General features: G+C 50.0%; 2 protein-coding genes across 8 annotated transcripts; both read left to right on the forward strand.

Annotated features, from left to right (window-relative positions):
• The first annotated feature begins 266 nt into the window (after positions 1-266).
• Positions 267-10,226, forward strand: ARHGEF25 (Rho guanine nucleotide exchange factor 25). Of its 5 annotated transcripts, none has more exons than XR_006353338.1 (18): positions 267-417; positions 702-816; positions 3,327-3,541; positions 3,680-3,775; positions 3,869-3,960; positions 4,141-4,207; positions 4,449-4,552; positions 4,751-4,820; positions 4,931-5,020; positions 5,112-5,204; positions 5,381-5,431; positions 5,660-5,737; positions 6,169-6,369; positions 6,564-6,744; positions 7,067-7,275; positions 8,035-8,128; positions 8,454-8,493; positions 9,236-10,226. XR_006353338.1 is itself a non-coding variant. In XM_043968550.1 (17 exons), the coding sequence occupies exons 1-16, from the start codon at positions 319-321 to the stop codon at positions 8,101-8,103; spliced, it is 1,830 nt and encodes a 609-aa protein (XP_043824485.1). In that variant the 5' UTR covers positions 267-318; the 3' UTR covers positions 8,104-8,128; positions 9,236-10,225. The 5 variants fall into 5 exon arrangements, 3 of the variants coding, with proteins under 3 accessions (XP_043824485.1, XP_043824484.1, XP_043824486.1); XR_006353339.1 differs by lacking the exon at positions 8,454-8,493 and having other exon boundaries at positions 9,236-9,361; positions 9,723-10,223; XM_043968550.1 differs by lacking the exon at positions 8,454-8,493 and having other exon boundaries at positions 9,236-10,225.
• A 92-nt stretch (positions 10,227-10,318) lies between these two features.
• On the forward strand, positions 10,319-20,101 carry LOC122728541 (solute carrier family 26 member 10-like). 3 transcript variants are annotated; one of them, XM_043967230.1, is made up of 18 exons: positions 10,319-11,030; positions 11,537-11,647; positions 12,322-12,479; positions 12,861-13,025; positions 13,247-13,399; positions 13,547-13,629; positions 13,881-14,028; positions 14,110-14,223; positions 14,656-14,733; positions 14,812-14,907; positions 15,587-15,693; positions 17,865-17,934; positions 18,026-18,142; positions 18,287-18,320; positions 18,397-18,479; positions 18,914-18,968; positions 19,110-19,216; positions 19,985-20,101. In XM_043967230.1, exons 1-18 carry the CDS (start codon positions 10,685-10,687, stop codon positions 20,021-20,023), a joined length of 2,064 nt encoding a protein of 687 aa, XP_043823165.1. In that variant the 5' UTR covers positions 10,319-10,684; the 3' UTR covers positions 20,024-20,101. The 3 variants fall into 3 exon arrangements, with proteins under 3 accessions (XP_043823165.1, XP_043823163.1, XP_043823164.1); XM_043967228.1 differs by having other exon boundaries at positions 18,914-19,216; XM_043967229.1 differs by having other exon boundaries at positions 12,322-12,470; positions 18,914-19,216.
• Positions 20,102-20,471: the final 370 nt, after the last annotated feature.

A 20,471-nucleotide genomic window follows, 5' to 3' on the forward strand; every position in this document is an offset into this window, starting at 1 on the left:
AGTCTGGAACCCCTGGATGCTTTACCCACCCCTCTAGACTTGGAAAATTGAGAAAATAAGGTCGACCTAGATCCTAACACATTGGAGCACTTTGGTCGGCATTTTTACTTTGTGAGTTATATTGGGTGGGGGTGGGATTATGGGAAAAGAGGCGATCCTACCAGTCCTGCTGGGGTTTGAGTTGGGGTGGGAGTAGGGCGGAGCTCGAGGGCAGGGGGAGGATTCAAACAGCAGCAACTTCTCGGACACAGCGCCTCAGGCCCCCTAGGTTCGGTGTCCCCTCCGTCCTGAGAGCTACGAACAAGGCCTAAGTCCAGCATGAAGCCCCCAGACCGCCCCACCTCGGGTCGCACTGACCGGATGCTGGGGGCCATGGGGGGCATGCTGCGCGCATGCGCCCTGCCCGAGCCTGAGGGGGTAAGGAAGAGGGACCGCGGTGGGGTCGGGTTAGGGATAACGGGACCTAAGGCTGCACACCACATCTCGCCCTCCGAAAAGCAACTCAACTGATAGTTACAGGAACTCGTGAAGCCTCTCAGTAGTAATAAGGTCCAAAACAACTGCCTGAGGTGGCATCGGCTCCCACTCTAGCCAGCGACACATATGGATAGCTCCTGGGGACGTGTCCCAATCAGGGCAAAGGGGGACTAGGGCTAGATGTGAACGAATTGGAGCTCCTCACAGACCCTCTGTCCTTGCAGCCCCCCAACAGGAGCCTTCTGAGGCTTGGGGAAAGGGAATCTGAGCCTAAAAGTACGAAGTGGGGTAACGGAGGGGAGGTAGAAACTGCGGCCTCCGCACCGACTCAGGCGCTTGGTAAGAAGCTGGGTTTTAGGTGGGGGTAAGACGGCGTAGAGAGGCAACCCGCGCTAAGTGGCGAATTCAGACAATATTCTTTGCTTATTTACATAGTGTTTTGCATCTGATTTGCATGATATCTATTTAATGGCACAGACTACCCCACATTTTCCTGTCTTCTTGTCCGACCTCTCCTCCTATCCAGCTTCAGTAACCCCTTGCCAGGCGGAGTAGCCGTCCCTTTGCCCCACCCCTGGTCCCCAGCCAGCCCAGGGCTCTAGAACTTCTCCTTAATTGGTGATTAGCTGCTGCTGGAGTCCTGGGTACTGAAGGGAAGGGAGGGGGAGAATTAGAGGGAGAGGGGCGGGCACCTGAATAGGGCGTCCACACACGCGGCCCACTCGGGAGATCCTATCTACGTCTGAGTCTCCCGGGATAAGGGTCTGGGGCAGAGGATGACACCCCTCTCCATCACCATCTCTACTTCCACTCCCCCACCCAACCCCTTGCTTCGCATCACACCCACACACAATTTGAAGCTTTATCTATCTACGGGACTCCTGCTCTTCGCCACTGAGTTCAAGGGGGGAGTAGCGGGCACCGGCCCAGTCACCAAAGTCCCCCAACCTCGGCCCTCTAAAGATAGAAAGAAGAGGGAGGCGGGAGGACGAGGAAGGAGATCAGGAGGCGAAGCAGAGGAGGGAGGGATGGAGAAGCCGGGGACATAGAGTTCCAAGTTGGGGGAGTCTGTGGGGGAGAGAGGAATTGGGGCGGGAATTGGGGATTGAGGTGGGGATGGAGCGGGAGAGGGCGGAGCTAGGGGCAGACAGACTCCTCCCCTCGGCTGCATAGAGGCTCGGCCTGCAATTGAGCTCGCCGCTCGGCCCAGACCCGGCGCAGCGCCAGTATCTCCCCAAAGCTGCCACCCCCGCACATCCTCGCCCCAGCCCCAGTCCAGGGACTTTTCCCTACCCAATCCTCCACGCACCCACCCTACTCCCCCACCCCGCCCCCACCCCCAAGTGACCCCAGAGACAGAGCTGGAGCTGCAGCCGCATCCCGGCCCAGGCCCCACCCGGACTGGACAATTGGACGCACGGACCCCGGGACTGATAGGGCTCCGGAGCCCCTCTTCACCCGGCTCCTCATTCCAGCCCTGTGCTGCCCCTTCTTCAGACCCCCTGTCCCTCCTTCAGATAAGACTTCTATCCACCCCTAGACATCCCCGCCGCCAACCTTTCCCTCCCCCCTCTCCCAGCCCAGACCTGGGTGGGAGGGAGGGGGGTGTGCGCCCGGAGCCGTTCCCGCCCCGCCCCCCGTGATTCCCTCTGCATGGCCGGCCCGGGTGGGGGGTCTGGGGGGGCCCCGGCACCATGCGGGAGGATCACCGGGGGGGTCGTTGTGCCTGTCCCCACGTGATCCGCAAAGTGCTGGCAAAATGCGGCTGCTGTTTCTCCCGGGGGGGTCGCGGTGAGTGCGGGACTCAGTATTTGGGGGGTGGGAGCCTTGAAAGGGGGGAAGATTAATTGGAGTGCGTGGGAGGGTACCGTGGGAGCCAGGGCCCTTTTCTCCCCTAACCCCCTAACTGGAGGCTGTCAGTACATCTCCCAGAAAAGTGGAGTTGCAAGATGATCTCAAGCTCCAAATATTTTTATTCCAAATTCAAGAAATTCGGGGAAGGGGCAAGGAGGGATCGGTGTCTGTTTTTATGTGTCTCCAAGATGAGGTGGATATGAGAGAAACACCCTGTTCAGGTTTCCTCCAGGGCCCTGTACCATTCCCATCTTCTCAGTATTCCCCCATCCCCCTGAAAAAGCATTCAATCAAACTCAAAGCCCTGCTGTCCCGAATGTGACTCAGGTCTGGGTAGAAACAAGGCGGGCAGTGAAGAAATCTGGGATTTGATATCTGATCATATAACTTGATTCACTAGTGACATCTCCTACCATATTAAGCTTCCTTTCCTTGCCATGCTCTGCCTAATGTAGTAAACTGCTTTTTTTGGGGGGGCAAGGGGTTACAGAAATAATTTCTTTTTATAGTGGTTGAAGGCAGTGGGGGAGGTGTTCTAGGGGTGGCAGATGGTTCCTAGCTCTGTTCCCCACCCTTGTTTCCCAGGGAATGGTCTGTACTCATCTTGGAGGGGAGGGCAGATGGCCACCCCCAGATCTTAGTTCCAATCCAGATGGTTTGCCCCCTACACCCATAAACTGTGCCAAACTGAAGATGTGAGGGAACCCCACATATTTCTGGAGATCCAGGAGTGGGGAACAAAGGGCCTGGACTCTCTCCTGGATGTTTCTGTACCCTGAGTTGGGGGGAGGGGAAGTCACTATAGTTACCTCCCCTTTTCCCCCCTTGTGAAGACCAAGAAGATTTTTTATCCTCAGTCAGCTCAAATGGAGACAGTAGGTCTTGGGACACTGGGAATAAGAATTGGCCATAGTGGGGAAGATGTTCTGTGATTCCTCCTAGAAGTCCTAATTAAGCTTTCTTTCTATGTATTGTCTCCACCTCCACTCTCCCAGAGTCCTATTCCATTGCTGGCAGTGAAGGCAGTGTCTCTGCTTCTGTTGCCTCTGTCCTGGCTCCCACTTCTGCCCCTAGCTCTGGACTCAGTTCTGGTCACTGTTCCCCTGGACCCCCAGGGCCTGTCAGTGGCTTGAGGCGGTGGTTGGACCACTCTAGACACTGCCTCAGTGTGGAAACCGAGACAGACAGTGACCAGGCAGGATCATGTCAGGTGAGCAAGAGGAGTCAGCTGGAACATCAAATATAAAGCAACATCAAATATTGAGGGAAGGGCAAGGGCTAGGGGCTCACTGTTCGGAAGGGGAACATATTTGCTGTAGCTGACAGATGTTTGGCCTCTGTTCCCTAGGGATGGATTCGGGAGTCAACTCTAGCCTCAGGGGAGGAACTACCAGAACTGACTCTACTGACCACTTTATTGGAGGGACCTGGAGACAGGACCCAGGTATCAGGAAAAGGGTATCAAGGTGGATGCTGAAGCCGTGTCAAGGTTTCCTGGCTATCCTGATGAGGGACATTCCTTTCCCTACTCCTCCAGGAAAGTACAACTTCCCAGCCCCCTGAAGAGACTCCCTCTCAGACTACGGAAAGTGAGGAAGAACAAAGGAAGAAGGCTTTGGACAGGAGTATGTAAGTGCCATTTTTCTGCTTCAAATGAGGAGCAAATGGATCTTCTTCAAGCATTTAGAGAGAACCTTCCACAGGCATTCCCCACCGCCCGCCCCTAGGGTCTTCAGGTAGAGGGGATGGTTGCTGAATGAAGGGAGTCCATTGACCCTGAGGAGGTGTGCTCTCCTCCTACCTTCCTAGGTATGTCCTGAGTGAACTGGTGGAAACAGAGAAAATGTACGTGGAGGACTTGGGGCAGATTGTGGAGGTAGCTTCCTCTACCCTACCCTTATCCCCCTCCGCTCCTACCCTCCTACCCCTGCAGAGCTGCTATTCTTTCTTTCTAGAGCTGGAAATCTCTATGCTAGTTTCCAAAAGTTGTATGGGTCTTTTTCCTGGGATTGGTTTCTCCCCGTTTCCACTCCTTCATTTCCAGGTCCCTCTAGTGGTACCTCTTCCAATAGCATTTTCTTGTCCTACTCATACCTCACATTCTGCCCTCCTACCAGGGCTATATGGCAACCATGACAGCCCAGGGCATCCCTGAAAATCTACGAGGTCGAGACAGGATTGTGTTTGGGAATATCCAGCAAATCTACGAATGGCACAGAGAGTGAGAATGTTGGCATCGAGGGTATGGGGAATGGAGAATAGAAGGGTAAAAGGCAAAGAGGGGGTGATGAAAAGGGGTACAACAAATACGAAGGAGGGGGAAAACTAAACATATTGAGGAAGTCATAAAATGTGGGTTGGAAGGATCCAGCAGACCCCATTCTGACCTTCCTTCCCCTTTCCTTGGCCATACCTCCAGTTACTTCCTTCAAGAACTACAGAAATGTCTTCAGGATCCTGATTGGCTGGCCCAGCTCTTCATTAAGCATGTGAGGTGGTGAGGGTATCTGTGGGGCCTGTATTTGGGGATGGATTGAGCTTCTGTAAATATCAGGGTCAGATGGCTGTCCTCATCCACAATTTCCCCCATCTTCTTCAGGAGAGGAGGCTACACATGTATGTCATTTACTGCCAGAACAAACCGAAGTCGGAACATGTCATGTCTGAATTTGGAGATAGTTACTTTGAGGTCAGTTTTTCCAAGTTATTGGTGGGCTAGGGTCCAACACAGGAGCCCAACTCAATCCTGTTTTCTTTCCCTTCTCCCGCCTCTTCCTCAGGAGCTCCGTCAGCAGCTAGGTCACCGTCTTCAGCTTAACGATCTTCTCATCAAACCTGTCCAGCGAATCATGAAGTACCAGTTGCTACTCAAGGTCAGAGCCTCTGACCCACATAGACCTACCTACTCTCCCTCCATACTACCTTCTAGGGCTCCTCACATCCCACCTGGGTTGTCCTCCCCTCAGGCTCAGTCACAGGGTTGTCTGGGAAATCTGGAAATCAGGGTCCCAGCATCAGAACCTTCCTCTGTTTCTTCTCCATGTCTCAGGATTTCCTCAAATATTATAGTAAAGCCAAGAAGAATACTGAAGAGCTTGAGGTAAGGAGACCTCTCATCCTCTATCTAACCATAACCATTCTTCTTTCCTTTCCAAACCTCAGTGTATCAATTCCATTCCCTTTGGGGCAGGGACCCATTTAAAGGTTAGTTTGGGGAGAGAACATTTTAGGGAAATTAGTTAAAGGAAGCAAGAGTAGGAAGAGAGCCGGTAGAGTTTGTCTCACCTTCCACTTCTAAATATTGTCTCTCTGATTCTTCCTCTCACAGCGTGCAGTAGAGGTCATGTGCTTTGTGCCCAAACGCTGCAACGATATGATGAGTCTGGGGCGACTTCGAGGCTTTGAGGTATGGGAAGGAGGTGGAAATTTAGAGGAACTATGCGTGTCATTGGGCCATCTGGTGTGGGACTTCTACAGTTTGGTGATCCCTGTGGAGAGAGTTAGCTCCCTAAATTGGACCCCAAGAGAGGGAGGTGAGGGAGGGGGAAGGAGAGCAAGAAGCTCTCACTGGGCAGTCTGGGCAGGGGTTTCCATTCCACTCCCTTTTCTGACGAGGGTGCCCATCAATCTCTTCTTCTTCTTCTTCTTTTTTGGTGAGGCAATTGGGGTTAAGTGACTTGCCCAGGGTCACACAGCTAGTAAGTGTCAAGTGTCTGAGGTTGGATTTGAACTCCAGTCCTCCTGAATCCAGGGCCCGTGCTCTATCCACTGTGCCACCTAGCTGCCCCCATCAATCTCTTCTAATTATGATCCTGACTTTTTCCTTTCTGACCTTAGGGCAAGCTGACCACCCAGGGGAAGCTCCTGGGTCAGGACACATTCTGGGTGACTGAACCAGAAGCAGGGGGGCTGCTCCCTGCCCGGGGTCGAGAGAGACGAGTCTTCCTCTTTGAGCAAATCATCATCTTCAGCGAGGCCCTAGGGGGAGGGGTCAGGGGTGGGGCACAACCTGGATATGTCTATAAGAACAGCATCAAGGTGAGGAGGGGGTGGGGTGTGTGGACTAGAGGTGGGAAGGACCCTGGGATGACTTGAGGGAGGGACCCTGAGAAAGAATTCACTGGAGAGTTTAGGGGAGGGTGTGGAGGAGCGGTCCGTTTTAGAAAACAGGAACTGGAAGGTAGGGGAAGCGGCTGAGTTTGTTTCCCTTCCTATCCACGTGCATGCTTCAGGTCAGCTGTCTGGGCCTAGAGAAGAACACTCAGGGGGATCCCTGCCGGTTCACTTTGACTTCAAGGGGGCCGGAGGGTGGCGTCCAGCGCTACATCCTACAGGCTTCGGATCCAACAATCACTGAGGCCTGGACTCAGCATATAGTCCAGATTTTGGAAAGTCAGAGGAACTTCCTCAATGGTAAGAGTCCACTGCAACAACCTTGGGCATCCTTGGGTTCTCTAATCTACAAATTCCCTTATAGTCTCTGCTCTCTAACTCCTGATCCTGATGACTGACTTTTCTGACTTCTGACCTCCTGGTGGAAATGACGAAGTCAAATTGACTTTCCCACAGGAGTCTTCCACTTAGCTCCTGGAGGAGCCAGTGTCATGGACGGATGGGCTTTGCAAACCTTAAAGCGCTATAAAAATTCTAATTCTTGTTTTGGACAGCAGAGATCCCAGGGCAGGGGCCCAGTGTGACTGCCATTCCATCTTCCTTGTTCCTCTCCCTATCCCAGCACTGCAGTCACCGATTGAGTACCAGCGACGGGAGAGCCAGACTAACAGCTTGGGAAGGATAGGAGGGTCTGTAGGGGGAAGCCCTGGACGATTCCGGCTTGGGGACCGAGCCCCAGTCAGCTCACATACACCCATCAATGGCTCCCTCCCTTCCCTGTTGCTGCCCCCAGTGGGGGTGGCTGAATGCCCCCTGCCTCAGAATGAACAGGTATGGGGAGGGAGTGTCACCCAGAATGGTGGGATATGAGGGAAATTGAGGGATTGATCTTAGGAGAAGGAGAGTTGGGAGGGGAAACAATATGGGAGGTAGCAGAGTATTAGTGGGAAAGATGGACCTAGAGTCCTGGCTCTCTGAGTTTGTTTCTTCATCTGTAAATTGGAACAATAATATTGATACTTAGACTGAGCTCTTTGAGTGTGGGACTGTTTTGATTTTGTGTCCTCACTGCTTAGAACTGCCTGACACATAGTAGGTGCTCAATAAATGCTAGTTGATCAACCTTGCCAACCTCAAAAGGTTATTGTAAAAACCACAAGCAACAATGGGTGTGAATTTTTTAACCATAAAGTGCCATATAGCTACCATCTGTTATTATTTGAGAAGTAATTTTCCCTTCACTCTTTGTCTATATAAATACCCTCTTTCCCCATTTCCTTCCAGCATCCTCCTCTTCCTGCTTGACCCCTCCCTTTCTATTTTTTTTTCCCCTTCAAGTCAAGTCAGTAAGAATTTGATTTAATTTTAAGCCCCCCCCCAATTATCTGGTTGGTAGGGGTTAGGGATTGGCATTCAAGGGGCTACTGAGTCTGGCCTATCAAACAGGAGGAATCTGTGGGGCCAGAGAAGTTCAGAACCAGGAGGTGAGGATAAGGGTCAGAGATTTCTGATAAATTTTTGAGTGTCAATTTCTGAAATTCTTACCCTTTAACTCTTGTCTCTTTTCTGGATCTTGTTAAACCTTTTCAGGCCCCTCCTGCACCTGAAGACCCTATCCGCCAGGCCCGGCTGGCCAAGCTGGATGAAGATGAGCTATGACTGGTGACCTCCTCACCTTTTGGGGGTGGGTGGCTTGCTATTGGGTTTGTGATGGATGAGGCCTCTCTCCTGGGCACTGTATTTGAACTAATTCTTCCCCTAAGTCTTCAGCTGAATGGAAAGGGCTGGGCTGGGGGTGGGTAGAACTGATGGGAATAGTGTCAAGTTTAAGAAAGATTTCTAGTACATAAAGATTGTTTCTCTACTCTGGGGATTCAGATTTCCTCTGTTTTCCTCCATATGTAATGTATCACTCAAGCCCCAAGAAAGAAAGTATGGGTGGGTGGATAAGAGGGCAAGGGTTAGAATGTATTGATTTATTTTGATTTGTCTGTTTCCTGAAAATAAAGGTTTTGCTTTATCATTGAGGATGGAGGGAGTGAGGAAAAGGTACAGGAGTGAAGTCACTAGAATCATTGGGGGTGGGTCTGGAGATGGGGAAGGGGCAAAGGAATCAATGGGTTTGTTTTTTTTTTGCGGGGCAATTGGGGTGAAGTGACTTGCCCAGGGTCACACAGCTAGTAAGTGTTAAGTGTCTGAGGTCGGATTTGAACTCTTGTCCTCCTGAATCCAGGGCTAGTGCTCTATCCACTGCACCACCTAGCTGCCCCATGAGTCTGGATTTGAACTCAGGTCCTCCTGAATCCAGGGCTAGTGCTCTATCCACTGCACCACCTAGCTGCCCTGATCAGTGGGCTTTTATGTGAACTTCTCAACCCAGACATGGGAACTAGATGGTCATTAGGAATCCTAATGCTTTAATCCTAAAGTCTCTTCATATATCTCCTTGACCTTCTCCTTCCCTCCCCTTTAACTACCTTGCAAAGTCCAAGCCCCTGTGATCTTCCCCATCTCACCTTTTTCTTTCCCTCCCATTCCCAATTAGTTAAAATGCCAAAACAAAACCCAACAACCCACCATCCCGAGGCTAAAGAGGCAAAATCCTAAGTATACCTTTTTTGGAATGAGCTTTTCACCGCCATCATAGGAGAATCCTGAGGGGAAAGCCCTCCTTCCCTTCCTCTGAAGGAAGTCCTCATTAAGTGGTCCCCCAGCTCCCGACTTTGGGGAGAGGAAACCTGGACAGTAATGCTACTTTTGGTGCTGCAATTCCTGGTGCTTCATCTTCCAGCCCTGGGGTCCATAAAGAAGTTCTGAGAAGTTCAGAAGGAGCCTCTTTACTCCTTCGTATCCCAGACCTCAAGGACTAGGAACAGAGAGAAAGACTCAGAACTGTGTCCAGCTGCCCCAGTCCTGGGTCTGTATTCATCTGCGTGTCCACTATGTCCATCTGTCCCCTGGGGGCTCCATCACATGGGGTTGTGCTTCCTCACCAGACAATGGGACTCTGCGTAGGAGGGACTGTGGGGTAAGAGTGGGCAAGGGGCCAGAGCCTCCCTTTGGGCCTGGACCTTATGCCCCCCTCCTGCTGACAATGGGAGGAGGGGTCTTAAGGAGGGTGGACAGGACGCAGAGCTCGATAAGAAGTAAGGGAAACAATGGAAGGAATTGAAGCCAAGAGAGGCCGCCCTAGCTCCACCCGACCCCCAGGGTTTTGGGGCCAGGGACTTGGGGGGCCAGAGGGTGACTGGTTGGGGTCTTGAAATTTGGAATTTCAGAAGCTGTCATGGGGTGGAGCAGAAGTCGGATTATGAACCTAGGTTTAGGGTTCAGGAAGAACAAAAGGGTTTATCGAGGATCAAGAAAGAAGGGAGTCCAGTGTCCAAGATGTAGGCAAGGTTGAGGGTTATCTTCAGAGCTCTTCCTTTGCCCTACAGCAACTCCCCCACCCCCTAATTTCCCCAAAGCAAAATATAAGCAGGGAGAAATCAGAATCAGATTGTCTGAGGGACAGTCTTTCTTTCTTACATTAAAAATTCAATAAAATAAACAGTACCCAAACGGGTGACTCAAGAGTCAATAAAAATAAATGCATGCCGCGTTACCCATCCTTTCAGCATCTGTCCCCAACATACTGAACTTAGTGTCCAAATTACCCCCCACTCCCTCAGCCCAGCTAGGTAGTAGCATTCATGGAGGACTTTTGAACTATACTCTCTGTCCCTTTGCCTCTGAATTTGGGGACTGATTTTGGACTAATCGTTTTCCCCTCCTTTTCCTCTAGGGAATATTGCGGCTTCGTGGGGATATGGCGGGGGGGAGGGGGGGGGAGGGGGGATTTCTGAGCTGCTCTCTTCCCAGAGTTCCTGTTCATAACGCTTACAAGGAAAAGAGAGAAAAGAGGAAGGAGGATAGTTAATTCTTGGAGAAGTGATAAGGATTCTTCTGTCCTTCCAGCCCCTGTTTCCCCATCCATTTTGTTTGAAGTTTGGGGGGAAGAATAGGGAGAGGATGACCAGATATGCAACATAATCCCTCCCCCTACCCCCAGAGTGTTTCTCCAGGATCTCCTCCCCGCCCCTAGATCTCCCGGGGGAGATGCACCCCTCCCTAGCCCTTGATTGTATGGTACTCCGAGAAGGAGGAGCTAGGGGTCCCCCCCGCGTTGGGCGGGGTTCTATACAACGGGGTGGAGGGGTACATAAGTCTGGGTTGGAGGAGGAGGGTAGACCCGGGCAGAATGAGTGAGTCGTCTAGCACTGTGTCCAGTCCGGTGTTGGGAGAGGAGTCAGACCCGGTAACCAGTCCTGGGTCCGAAGCAGTGTCTGGTGTCCTAAGTCCTCTTACCGAGGCCCTGTTCCAGAGGCATTTTGGGGGCGCCGAGCAGAGTCTAGATCCTTTACCCGATCAGCTGCTGCGGGGCTTTCGGGACAAGCTGGTCCGGATCTGCTCCAGGAGGGAGGCGTGGAGGCTGCTCCGGGCCCGGTTCCCTCCCCTGACCTGGCTGCCCTGGTACCGCTGGAGGACTTGGTTGCTCGGAGACGCGGTAGCCGGAGTCACCGTGGGCGTAGTGCATGTGCCGCAGGGTGAGGGGACAGTCAGAACCAGAAGGATCTTCTTGGGTAGGGCGTTAGGGTGGGAGAGTTAAGCCCTCGGTTGGCTTGAAGGGATGCTGGAGTCTGGAGACTGGATCAAGGAGGGTGAGGCGTGGGGAGCCTAGATTAGGGTGCAGCCCCCTTGACAAGCCCATCACTCTGGGTTTGGAGGCCAGATCTTTTAACTTCCTCTCGCCCTCCTCCCTCTCCCTGTACTTTGGGGCAGAAGTCTTTTTACCTGTTCCGGCTGAGGGGATTGTCAAGAAGCCCAGATGTGCCTCCCAGGGCTCCTTCAGGACACGGATCCATAAACCTAATCCACACCGTGGGCCTCTAAAAGCAGCTTGGCTCTCATCAGTACCCATTTAAGTATACTTAACAGATCCTTAAGATCAGGGCCAAATTTCTCCTTTTGTTGAGAGTACAGAATAAGAAGCCTCTGAGGCCTGATGTGATTGGCTATCCCAGGGTGACCTTTCCATCTCTCCCCCTGTCAGGCATGGCCTTTGCCCTCCTAACCTCAGTGCCCCCTGTGTTTGGACTTTATACCTCCTTTTTTCCTGTCCTCATCTACACCTTCCTGGGTACAGGAAGACACCTGTCCACTGGTGAGTGATCGGAGCACCCCTCCATGCTATGCTCCCAGCCCCACTTGCATTCCATTGCAATTCCCAGGGGGAGTGGAAACATGTGGAAATTCCATCCTTACTTGGAAGAGTTCCTTGTGACCATTTCCACTCAACCTCTCTCCCTTATGGTCCTTGGATCCAGCAAACCCCTAGGGAATTGTAGGCCCCAAGCAAATTGCAAAATTGTGCTTTCTTTCCTTGATATTTCTATTCAGGTTAAAATGAGCATTAAGCTCGGTGTTTAAGTATCTCTGAAGGGTAGCAAGTAGCCTGTGGGGTGGAATAAGAGAGGGACCGGATTACAGTCTCAGGAACCTTACCCCCCCCCCCCCCCCGTCCCCACCCCTCTCCCCCCTCCGCCCATCCCAAACCTTTAAGTGCAGATGTTATCCACAGAACTTTAGCTCTTTCCTCAGCCTCATCACCAGCTGGTGGCGCCACTTCAGCTTTTCTGATGCTTGCTCTCCTGCGGCTTCAAGTCCCTCCAGCAGCTGGAGGGGACTGGGGGCTGGGGGTTAGGATGATGGGGGGGGGGAGAGGGGCGGTGTCGTGGAAAAGAGGTGAGAGGAGGAGGCTCCCAGGTTTTCTGTGTTCTAGAATAGGCTCTCCTTGTCCTTCACATCTCTCTCTGAGCTGCCCCCTCCTTCTTGCAGGAACCTTTGCAGTACTCAGCCTTATGACAGGTTCAGCAGTAGAAAGCCTGGTCCCAGAGCCCCCCGGGGGTAACCTGAGCGCGACTGAGAGAATGCAGCTGGACCTGCAGAGGGTTGGGGTGGCGGCTGCAGTCGCCTTCTGGAGCGGGGTGCTGATGGTGATGGAGACTGGGGGGGAGGTCAACAGGAAACTGGAGGCTGGGAAGGGGGGCCCCAGGGACCTCCTTTAGGTGAGAAGATAGGAAGAAACCCGTGATAAAGGAAAGAATGTTGAAGGAGGGAGGAAAAGGAGAGTGGAGAGATCTGGGACTATGGTGCTTTTGTTGAGGTATTGGGGTGGGGTGGGGGGCATCTCCTTGAGGATCTGAGACGGCCCTTTCGCCTTCTTCGCCACCCCCAACCCCCACCTCTTTTGCGTGAAGGGCCACAATAGAAAAGATAGTGATGAAACGACATGCGAATGACCTTCTGCATTTCCTTGGCCCCCTTCTCTGGCCACCCCACCAACTCCCTGACTTTATTCCTCCGCCCCCTGGCAGCTAGGGATGTTCGCGTTGCAGCTCGGCTTCCTGGCCACCTTCCTGTCGCAGCCCGTGGTCAAAGCTCTCACCAGTGGGGCCGCGGTGCACGTGCTCGTGTCCCAGCTGCAGAGTCTCCTGGGACTTCCCTTCCCTCGACAGATCGGCTACTTTGCCCTTTTCAAGGTGGAGAAGGAAAGGGCTTCAAGGGGCCCTGAGAAAGGAGACGCCACGGTGTATTTGGGAGGTTCTGGGGCTGGGGCGGGGGCGGGGTGTGAGGCTATGGTAAAAGTCGAGGCGAATCTGGAGAGTTGGAAGATTGGATAGAGTGATGGTGCTGGGCGGAGAGAGCAAGCCACCGTGGGTGAAGGGAGGGAGGCCCTGCTAATAATGTCCCTCAACTGCAGACGCTGGCCGCGGTCCTTACTTCACTGCCTCAGAGCAGTCCAGCCGAATTGACCATCTCAGCCCTTAGCCTGGCGCTACTGGTGCCAGTCAAAGAGCTGAACGTGAGATTTCGAGAAAGGCTGCCTACCCCGATCCCAGGAGAGGTCTTCATGGTGAGAGGACTACCTTTCTCATCCTCTGAGCCCCGTCCCCGTCTTGGATCTTCAGTCTAAAATGAGGCCTTGCCGCCCCCTACCTTCCCAGTTTACCTCTTCCTCCCTACTGAAGAGGCTCCACCCCCCTTTGTCTTTCCTCCTTAGGTGCTCTTGGCCTCTCTTCTCTGTTTTACTTCTTCTCTGGACACGAGATACAATGTACAAATCGTTGGGTCACTACCAGTTGGGTGAGACAGAATAGAGGAACCCCTGGCTCACCTCCTTCCTAGTATTGCCTTTATCCCTGAGCCTTCTCCCCACTCAAGAACACATCCCTTTCCAGCTTCCCCAGACTCCAAGCCTGTCTGCCCTTTAACCCATTCCAGCATTTCCTCAACCCAATTCTTGTCCCTCAGACTCTCCAAAGGAGTCCCCTGGCCTTACAGACCACCTTCATTATGACTACAATTAGTTCTGCCAGTAATCTCTTCTTCTCCAGGTTCCCCCAACCCTTGATACCATCTTTGTCTACACTGCCCCTGGTTCTTGCCTACTCCCTTCCAATTGCATTGGTTACTTTTGCTGTATCGGTGTCTCTGGCTTCAATCTATGCCGACAAGCACAGCTATACCATCAACCCCAACCAGGTGTGACTCAGACCTCTGACCCCTGATCCTAGCCTGATTACAAACCACTCATCCTAATCCTAATATTCCCCTTACCTCCAGGAGCTCCTGGCTCATGGTGTCTCCAACTTAGTCTCCTCACTCTTCTCCTGCTTCCCCAATTCAGCCTCGTTAGCTACAACCAGTTTGCTAGTGGATGCAGGGGGAAACACACAGGTAAAAGTGGAGAATACCGAGGACTACAGAGGTGGGGGACAGTTAAGTAAGGGGAATGAGGGATATTTAGATTTTTTTAAAATGAAGCATATGGGGGCAGCTAGATGGCGCAGTGGATAGAGCACTGGCCCTGGATTCAGGAGGACCTGAGTTCAAATCTGGCCTCAGGCACTTGACACTTACTAGCTGTGTGACCCTGGACAAGTCACTTAACCCTCATTGCCCTGAAAAAACAAAAACAAACAAACAAATGAAGCATATGAAGGGGCTGGGATATCTAGGTAGGAAGAAAGAGGGAAGAACTACCTTAAAGGGTGTGGGGAGACATCCAAGTAAAGGAAAAAGGTCTGTGCTAGAAGATACACACAGGCTACGGGGATGAGAGGAGCGGTTCCACTTTTCCCACTCCTTATTTTCTTCCTTCCCTTCTAGCTCACAGGCCTTTTCTCTTGTGCGGTTGTCCTATTAGTGCTACTGTGGTTGGGACCTCTTTTCTACTATTTGCCCAAGGTAGTGAACTGTGGGAGAGGTTGGGGAAAGACACATTGAGATGTAATAAGGATACTGATCTCTCTTTTCCAATCCCAGGCGGTCCTTGCCTGCATCAATATTTCCAGCATGCGCCAGATGTTCTTCCAGATGCAGGAGCTGCCCCAACTGTGGCATATCAGCAAGATGGATTTTGTGAGAGACTACCTCGGGGTCCCTTGGCCTTCCCAACTCAACTCAGCTCAACTCAATTTAGTTTAATTTAGTTCAAGTCAATGAAACACTTTACTTCCTTTCTCCTTATTTCCCCTAGCTAATTGGGATTATTCCTGAAACTGATTCCCTGTTTACTGTCCCCTTAGACTAAATCCTACTGTAACTCCCTAAACAAAATTTTGGCTTACCAAAGAGAAGGAAGATGGTGGGGTTAAAACCCTTTCCAGGTGGTACCATGATACTTCAAGAATCGTAGTTGCAGGGGGCGGCTAGGTGGTGCAGTGGATAAAGCACCAGCCCTGGATCCGGAGGGACCTGAGTTCAAATCTGACCTCAGACACTTGACACTTACTAGCTGTGTGACCTTGGGCAAGTCACTTAACCCCCATTGCCCCGCAAAAATGAAAAAAAAAAAAAGAATCGTAGTTGCCCCACTCCAAGATGCTGCCTGGTCTCTTGACTGTATAATTGCCATACTCCCTGCCCATGAGCAAACTGTGTCCCCCTATCTATTCACTTTCCACCCTCCTCTCCCATGCCTTACCTTGCTCAAAGCCCTGACCCAACAGTCACCACCCCTCAGTTCCTTAGTTAGATGTTACTGGTCACCCATGTTTTTTTTCCTTGTGTTTACTCTCTCCCCACCCATGTTTGACAGGCTGTGTGGCTGGTCACATGGGTAGCTGTAGTAACCTTGAGTGTGGACTTGGGCCTCGCCATAGGTGTAATCTTCTCCATGATGACTGTAGTCTGCCGAACACAGAGGTAGGGTGTGGAGGGTGAGCTCAAAACTTGACAAAGGGAATCAGGTCTGAACATACATTCTCCTAAAGGAACTCCTCTCCTCTTCCTCTCTTTCCTTTTAAAAAATGCATTTTATTGATGCCTTTTGCCTTTATATCACAGTTGTTCCATTTCCTCCATCAAACCCTCTCTTTTGACAAAAAAAAACAACAATTAAGCAAAAATATCTGATAGAAACCTCTTCTGAGAAGGTTTACAATAGTCTGTCCTAGTAGTATCCCCCCACCTCTCTGTTGTGAGGGAGGAGGTATGTTTCCTTATCTCTTCTCTTGGACATTCAATGGTTATTCCATTACTTAGGGTTCAACTTCCTTTTAGTCATTCCTCCCAACCCACCCACCCCGACTTATGTTGTTGTAGTCAATGAGTATGTTGTTCTTTTCTGCTTGTTATTTCTGCTCATTTCCTGCCACATGAATTCATGTAAATCTTTAAATGTTTCTCTGAAATCCTTATATTCATCATTTCTTGCCACGCAATAATATTCCATCATATTCATATACCATAGTTTTTTCAAATGATAGATACTCACCTACATTATTTCTAGTTCTTGGTGCACTCAAAGAAATACTGTCATAAACATTGTGGTATATATATCAATAGATTGGACATTTGTCAGTCATCTAGAATTTATTAAGTACCTACTATATGCTAGGCACTGTGCTAAGGGCTGCAGGATATAAAGAAAGATAAAAAATAGTCCTTTTTCTCAAGGCACTCACAGCCCAATGGGGAGACAGTATGCAAACAACTAACTCTGTGTGTGTGTGTATACACACATGTTTGTTGTATTTATGTATATATATGTATGTATGCACACACACACACACAAGATATATGCAGAATAAATTGAAGGTAGTCTCGGAGGGAAGGCACTGAAATTAGGGAGGACTCCAAAAGGCTTCTTTCAGAAGGTAGGACTTTAAATAGGACTTGAGGGAAGCCACGAGGCAGATATGAAGAGGAAGAGTATTCCAGGCATGGAGGAGGTCAACCAGTGAAAACAAATCAGAGTTGGAAAATGGAGTGTCATATCTGAGGAACAGCAAAGAGGCTAGAGTCACTGTATCAAAGAAGATTAAGAGGGGAGTAGAGTATAAGAAAAGAGTGTAAGATAGGAAGGACCAGGTTATAAAGGGCTTTACAAGACAGAGGACTTATATTTGATCCTCAAGGTGAAAGGGAATCATTGGAGTGTATTTTATCAGGGGAGAGTGATATGGTCAAAGATCAGTTTGACAGCTTAATGGAGAATGGATTGGAATTAGGAGAAACTTAAGGCTGGAGACCAACCAGCAGGCTATTAATAGGCAAGGCATGATGTGAAGAGGGTCTATACTGGGGTGATGTCAGGGTCAGAGGACAGAAGGAGGTCTACACCAGAGATGTTACAAAGATCAAAGCTACAGGATTTGACAACTGATTGGATATGCAGGGTGGGGAGTGGGGTGGGGTAAGAGATAGTGAGTAGATGGGAGTTTTTGAGTCTGGGTTACTGGGAAGATAGTGGTGACCCTGACAGGATTAGGCAGGGGGTGTGTGATATGAGGTTCAAATGAAATAACAGATATAAAACACTTTGCCAACCTTAAAAGTGGTGTATAAATTTCAGTTCTACTTATTAGCCCACAGTCATTAGGCCTCTTGCCTTGTGATGGAATTCATTCCCTGAGCCTTCTATTATACTGCTTAGCTCATGCAATGTTTAAAGAGCAACACGTAGGCATGCTGGTAAATGTTTTTAAAAACTGGGCTCTGGGAGTGGGGCGGGGCATGCATGTGGATACACACTCTTTTAAAGTTTAATCTGCATTATTAATATTTTAAGTCTAGACAATCAGTAAAACTATATCAAACCCTGATTTGTAGTAATTGCCCATTTCTGAGGTATCAATGCTCACATTGAAAAGGTATTCTCTTGTGCTAGTCAGAGCTGGCTCCAGCATATTCCTACTAATATGGAAATTAAGAAGAAGAGATGGTTTTGGAGGAAAGATGATGAATTCAGTTTTTGACAAGTTGAGTTTCTGTGATTTCCTTTGTGTATATGCCCAATAGCAGGATATCCTGCTCTAGGGATATGAATGGCCCTGTTTCTTTCCTTTTTATTATTTTCCCCATCTAATCCCCAGGATACAGTGTCTGGTACTTGGACAAGTAAAGGGAAGAGAACTATTCTGTCCAGTCAGAGAAAGTTCTAAGGTGGGCAAGAGGAGGTTGGGGGAAGGAGGGATTCATGATCTTAATTAGAAAGGATGTTTTATTGACTCTTTGGTCCTGTAAATACCTCCAGCTCTGTCAGGTTCCTGGACTACGAATCTTTAGATATCCTGCCCCACTCTATTTTGGAACCAGAGGCAGATTTCGTCAAACTATGGGGCAGCTGTTGGGGCTGGAGAAGCAAGATGAGGTGAGGAGGCAGGAGCAGGGGAAGGTTTTAAAGGCGGATGTGATAGGTCAGATGGGGTGGGTGGTAGACAGATGAATAGAGAACTAATGTTTACTAATTAGGAACCTATGGGGGGGCTGGTGATCCCCCCTTTTCTTCCTTTAGGAACCTGCAAAGTCACATGGGTCAGCTGAGACAGGTAACATGGGAAAGGTAACTTGGAAAGATTTGGGGTGACATGAGGGTGATCATAAAAATACTACTGCTCCTTCCAGGAGCGGAACTTGTTCAAGTTGTCATCCTAGACTGTAGTGGTATCATCTTTGTGGATGTGGCTGGAGCCCGGGAGTTGGTGCAGGTATGTCTATGCATGTTGGGGTGAGGCATTAGAGGGATGAATTAATTTTAAAAAATTTATTAAGCGCTTACTATGTTCCAAGCATTGTGCTAAGCGCTGAGGATACAAATACAAAACAGAAGACAGTCTCTGCCCTCAAGGAGCTCCCATTCTAACCATGTAGACCAAACAAATAGGGAAACTCTGGCTAGGGAAGCCTCTTTTGATTTCGAAAGTTAGAGAGGGGTAGATTGGCATACCCTTTTGTGGAGCAATGACACAGTTCATTTCATTATGGTTCCAGAATTGAAAGAGGGAAAGATTGTGGCATCTGAGGAAGGGTGACATAGCAGGGGAGTGAAGGGAATCAGAATTGGAACTGGTGCTGAATGTAGTGGGCAACTGAGGCAACTCTCCTTTTTCTAACCAGTCTTAAAACTCTTCCTTTTCCCCAGCTGGCTAGTCAGTGCAGTGCAGCCAGGATTCACCTCCTCTTGGCTCAGTGTAATGGTAAGATGCATGAAACTGGGGAGGATTGGAAATTTTTTGAATTCTTTGTGTGTGTGTGTGTGTGTGGGGGGGTTGGTAATAGTAAGAGGGATGAGGTGGAGACCAGACTTGGGACTTTGATTATTCCTTCTGTTGGCACAGCCCCTGTGCTGGGGACACTAAGGAGGGCTGGGCTCCTGGACATATTGACCCCGGAGCAACTTTTTGTGAGCGTTCAAGATGCAGCTGCCCATGCACTGGAGAGTCTGGTAAAGGTTTGAGGAGAAGGGGTTGGTAGAGGGAAGATTATGAGAAGTGAGGGTGGCCTTAGGGGATAAATGGAATGGGTTAGGAAAAGGAAACTAGACAATGGGATAAAGAGTGGCCAAGGAGGAGGGATGTGTTTGAAGAAGGATAATGAGAAACCTAGAGGAAAAGGGAACATAGTGGAAGGGTGACCAAGATGCAAAAGCTGATGAGGTAGATAGGAGAGATTGAAGGAAGGAGCAAATGGGGTAGGGTAGAACTTTTTTTTTTGGTGAGGTAATTGGGGGTAAGTGACTTGCCCAGAGTCACACAGCTAGTGTCAGGTGTCTGAGGCTGTATTTGAACTCAGGTCCTCTTGACTCCAGGGCAGGTACACTGTGCCACCAAGCTGCCCTGGTAGGACTTCTTCTTCTTCTTCTTCTTCTTTTTTTTTTTGTTCTGGTAGGACTTCTTAAAAGAGGATTCAGGTGCAGTGGATAGAGCACTGGCCTTGGAGTCAGGAGGACCTGAGTTCAAATCCAACTTCAGACACTTGACACTAGCTGTGTGACCAAGAGCAAGTCACTTAACCCTCATTGCCCAACCAAAAACCAAAACAAAAAAAAGGATTCATGTGGGAAAGGGTTGGCCTGAAGTATTAGGGATGGTCTTCCAGAACATAGTTCCCCAGCCTACTCCCCTACCTAGACTCAGTAAGGGATGATGGGGGGGTGTATGTTCCCCAAATGCTTTCCCTCACTCTCCCCTCATGTTCCTTTTTTCCTTTCCAGGAGCCTCTGACCTCAAAGACTTGCATGGTCTGGGTTTGAACCTGGCAGCTCTGCTCATTAGGAATACCAGTGGCACTGGTTGGATGTAGTTAAGGGAGAGATTATGGCCACCGAGGGAAAAACTGGGGTGGGCCTCTCTCTTTAATTATGTCATCAATAAAATGAAGTTAGCTTTTTTGTGATCAACATGATAAATGCCAGCCCTTTCTAGCTTGGTTTTGAGTCTGAACATCACAACAGATGTCTCTTTCTCCGGCTTCAACCCTGAAGAGACAAGACAACACTGATCACAAAACTGTTGACTAGTTCAATAACCACTCGAGACCTCTGTTCAAGTGCCTACTCTATCTCCAAGATCAAAATTCTCCTGGGGGTGGGGTGGAGGTGAGGAGGATTGGATATGGTGCATAGAGTTCTGGTCCAGAGACTCAGAGTGAAGCACAAAGAGGGAAGGCTGTGCGTATCTGGAACCTCTGCTCTTAAGGAG

Source organism: Dromiciops gliroides, chromosome 5 (genome assembly GCF_019393635.1).
Source record: "Dromiciops gliroides isolate mDroGli1 chromosome 5, mDroGli1.pri, whole genome shotgun sequence".
NCBI lineage: Eukaryota > Metazoa > Chordata > Mammalia > Microbiotheria > Microbiotheriidae > Dromiciops > Dromiciops gliroides.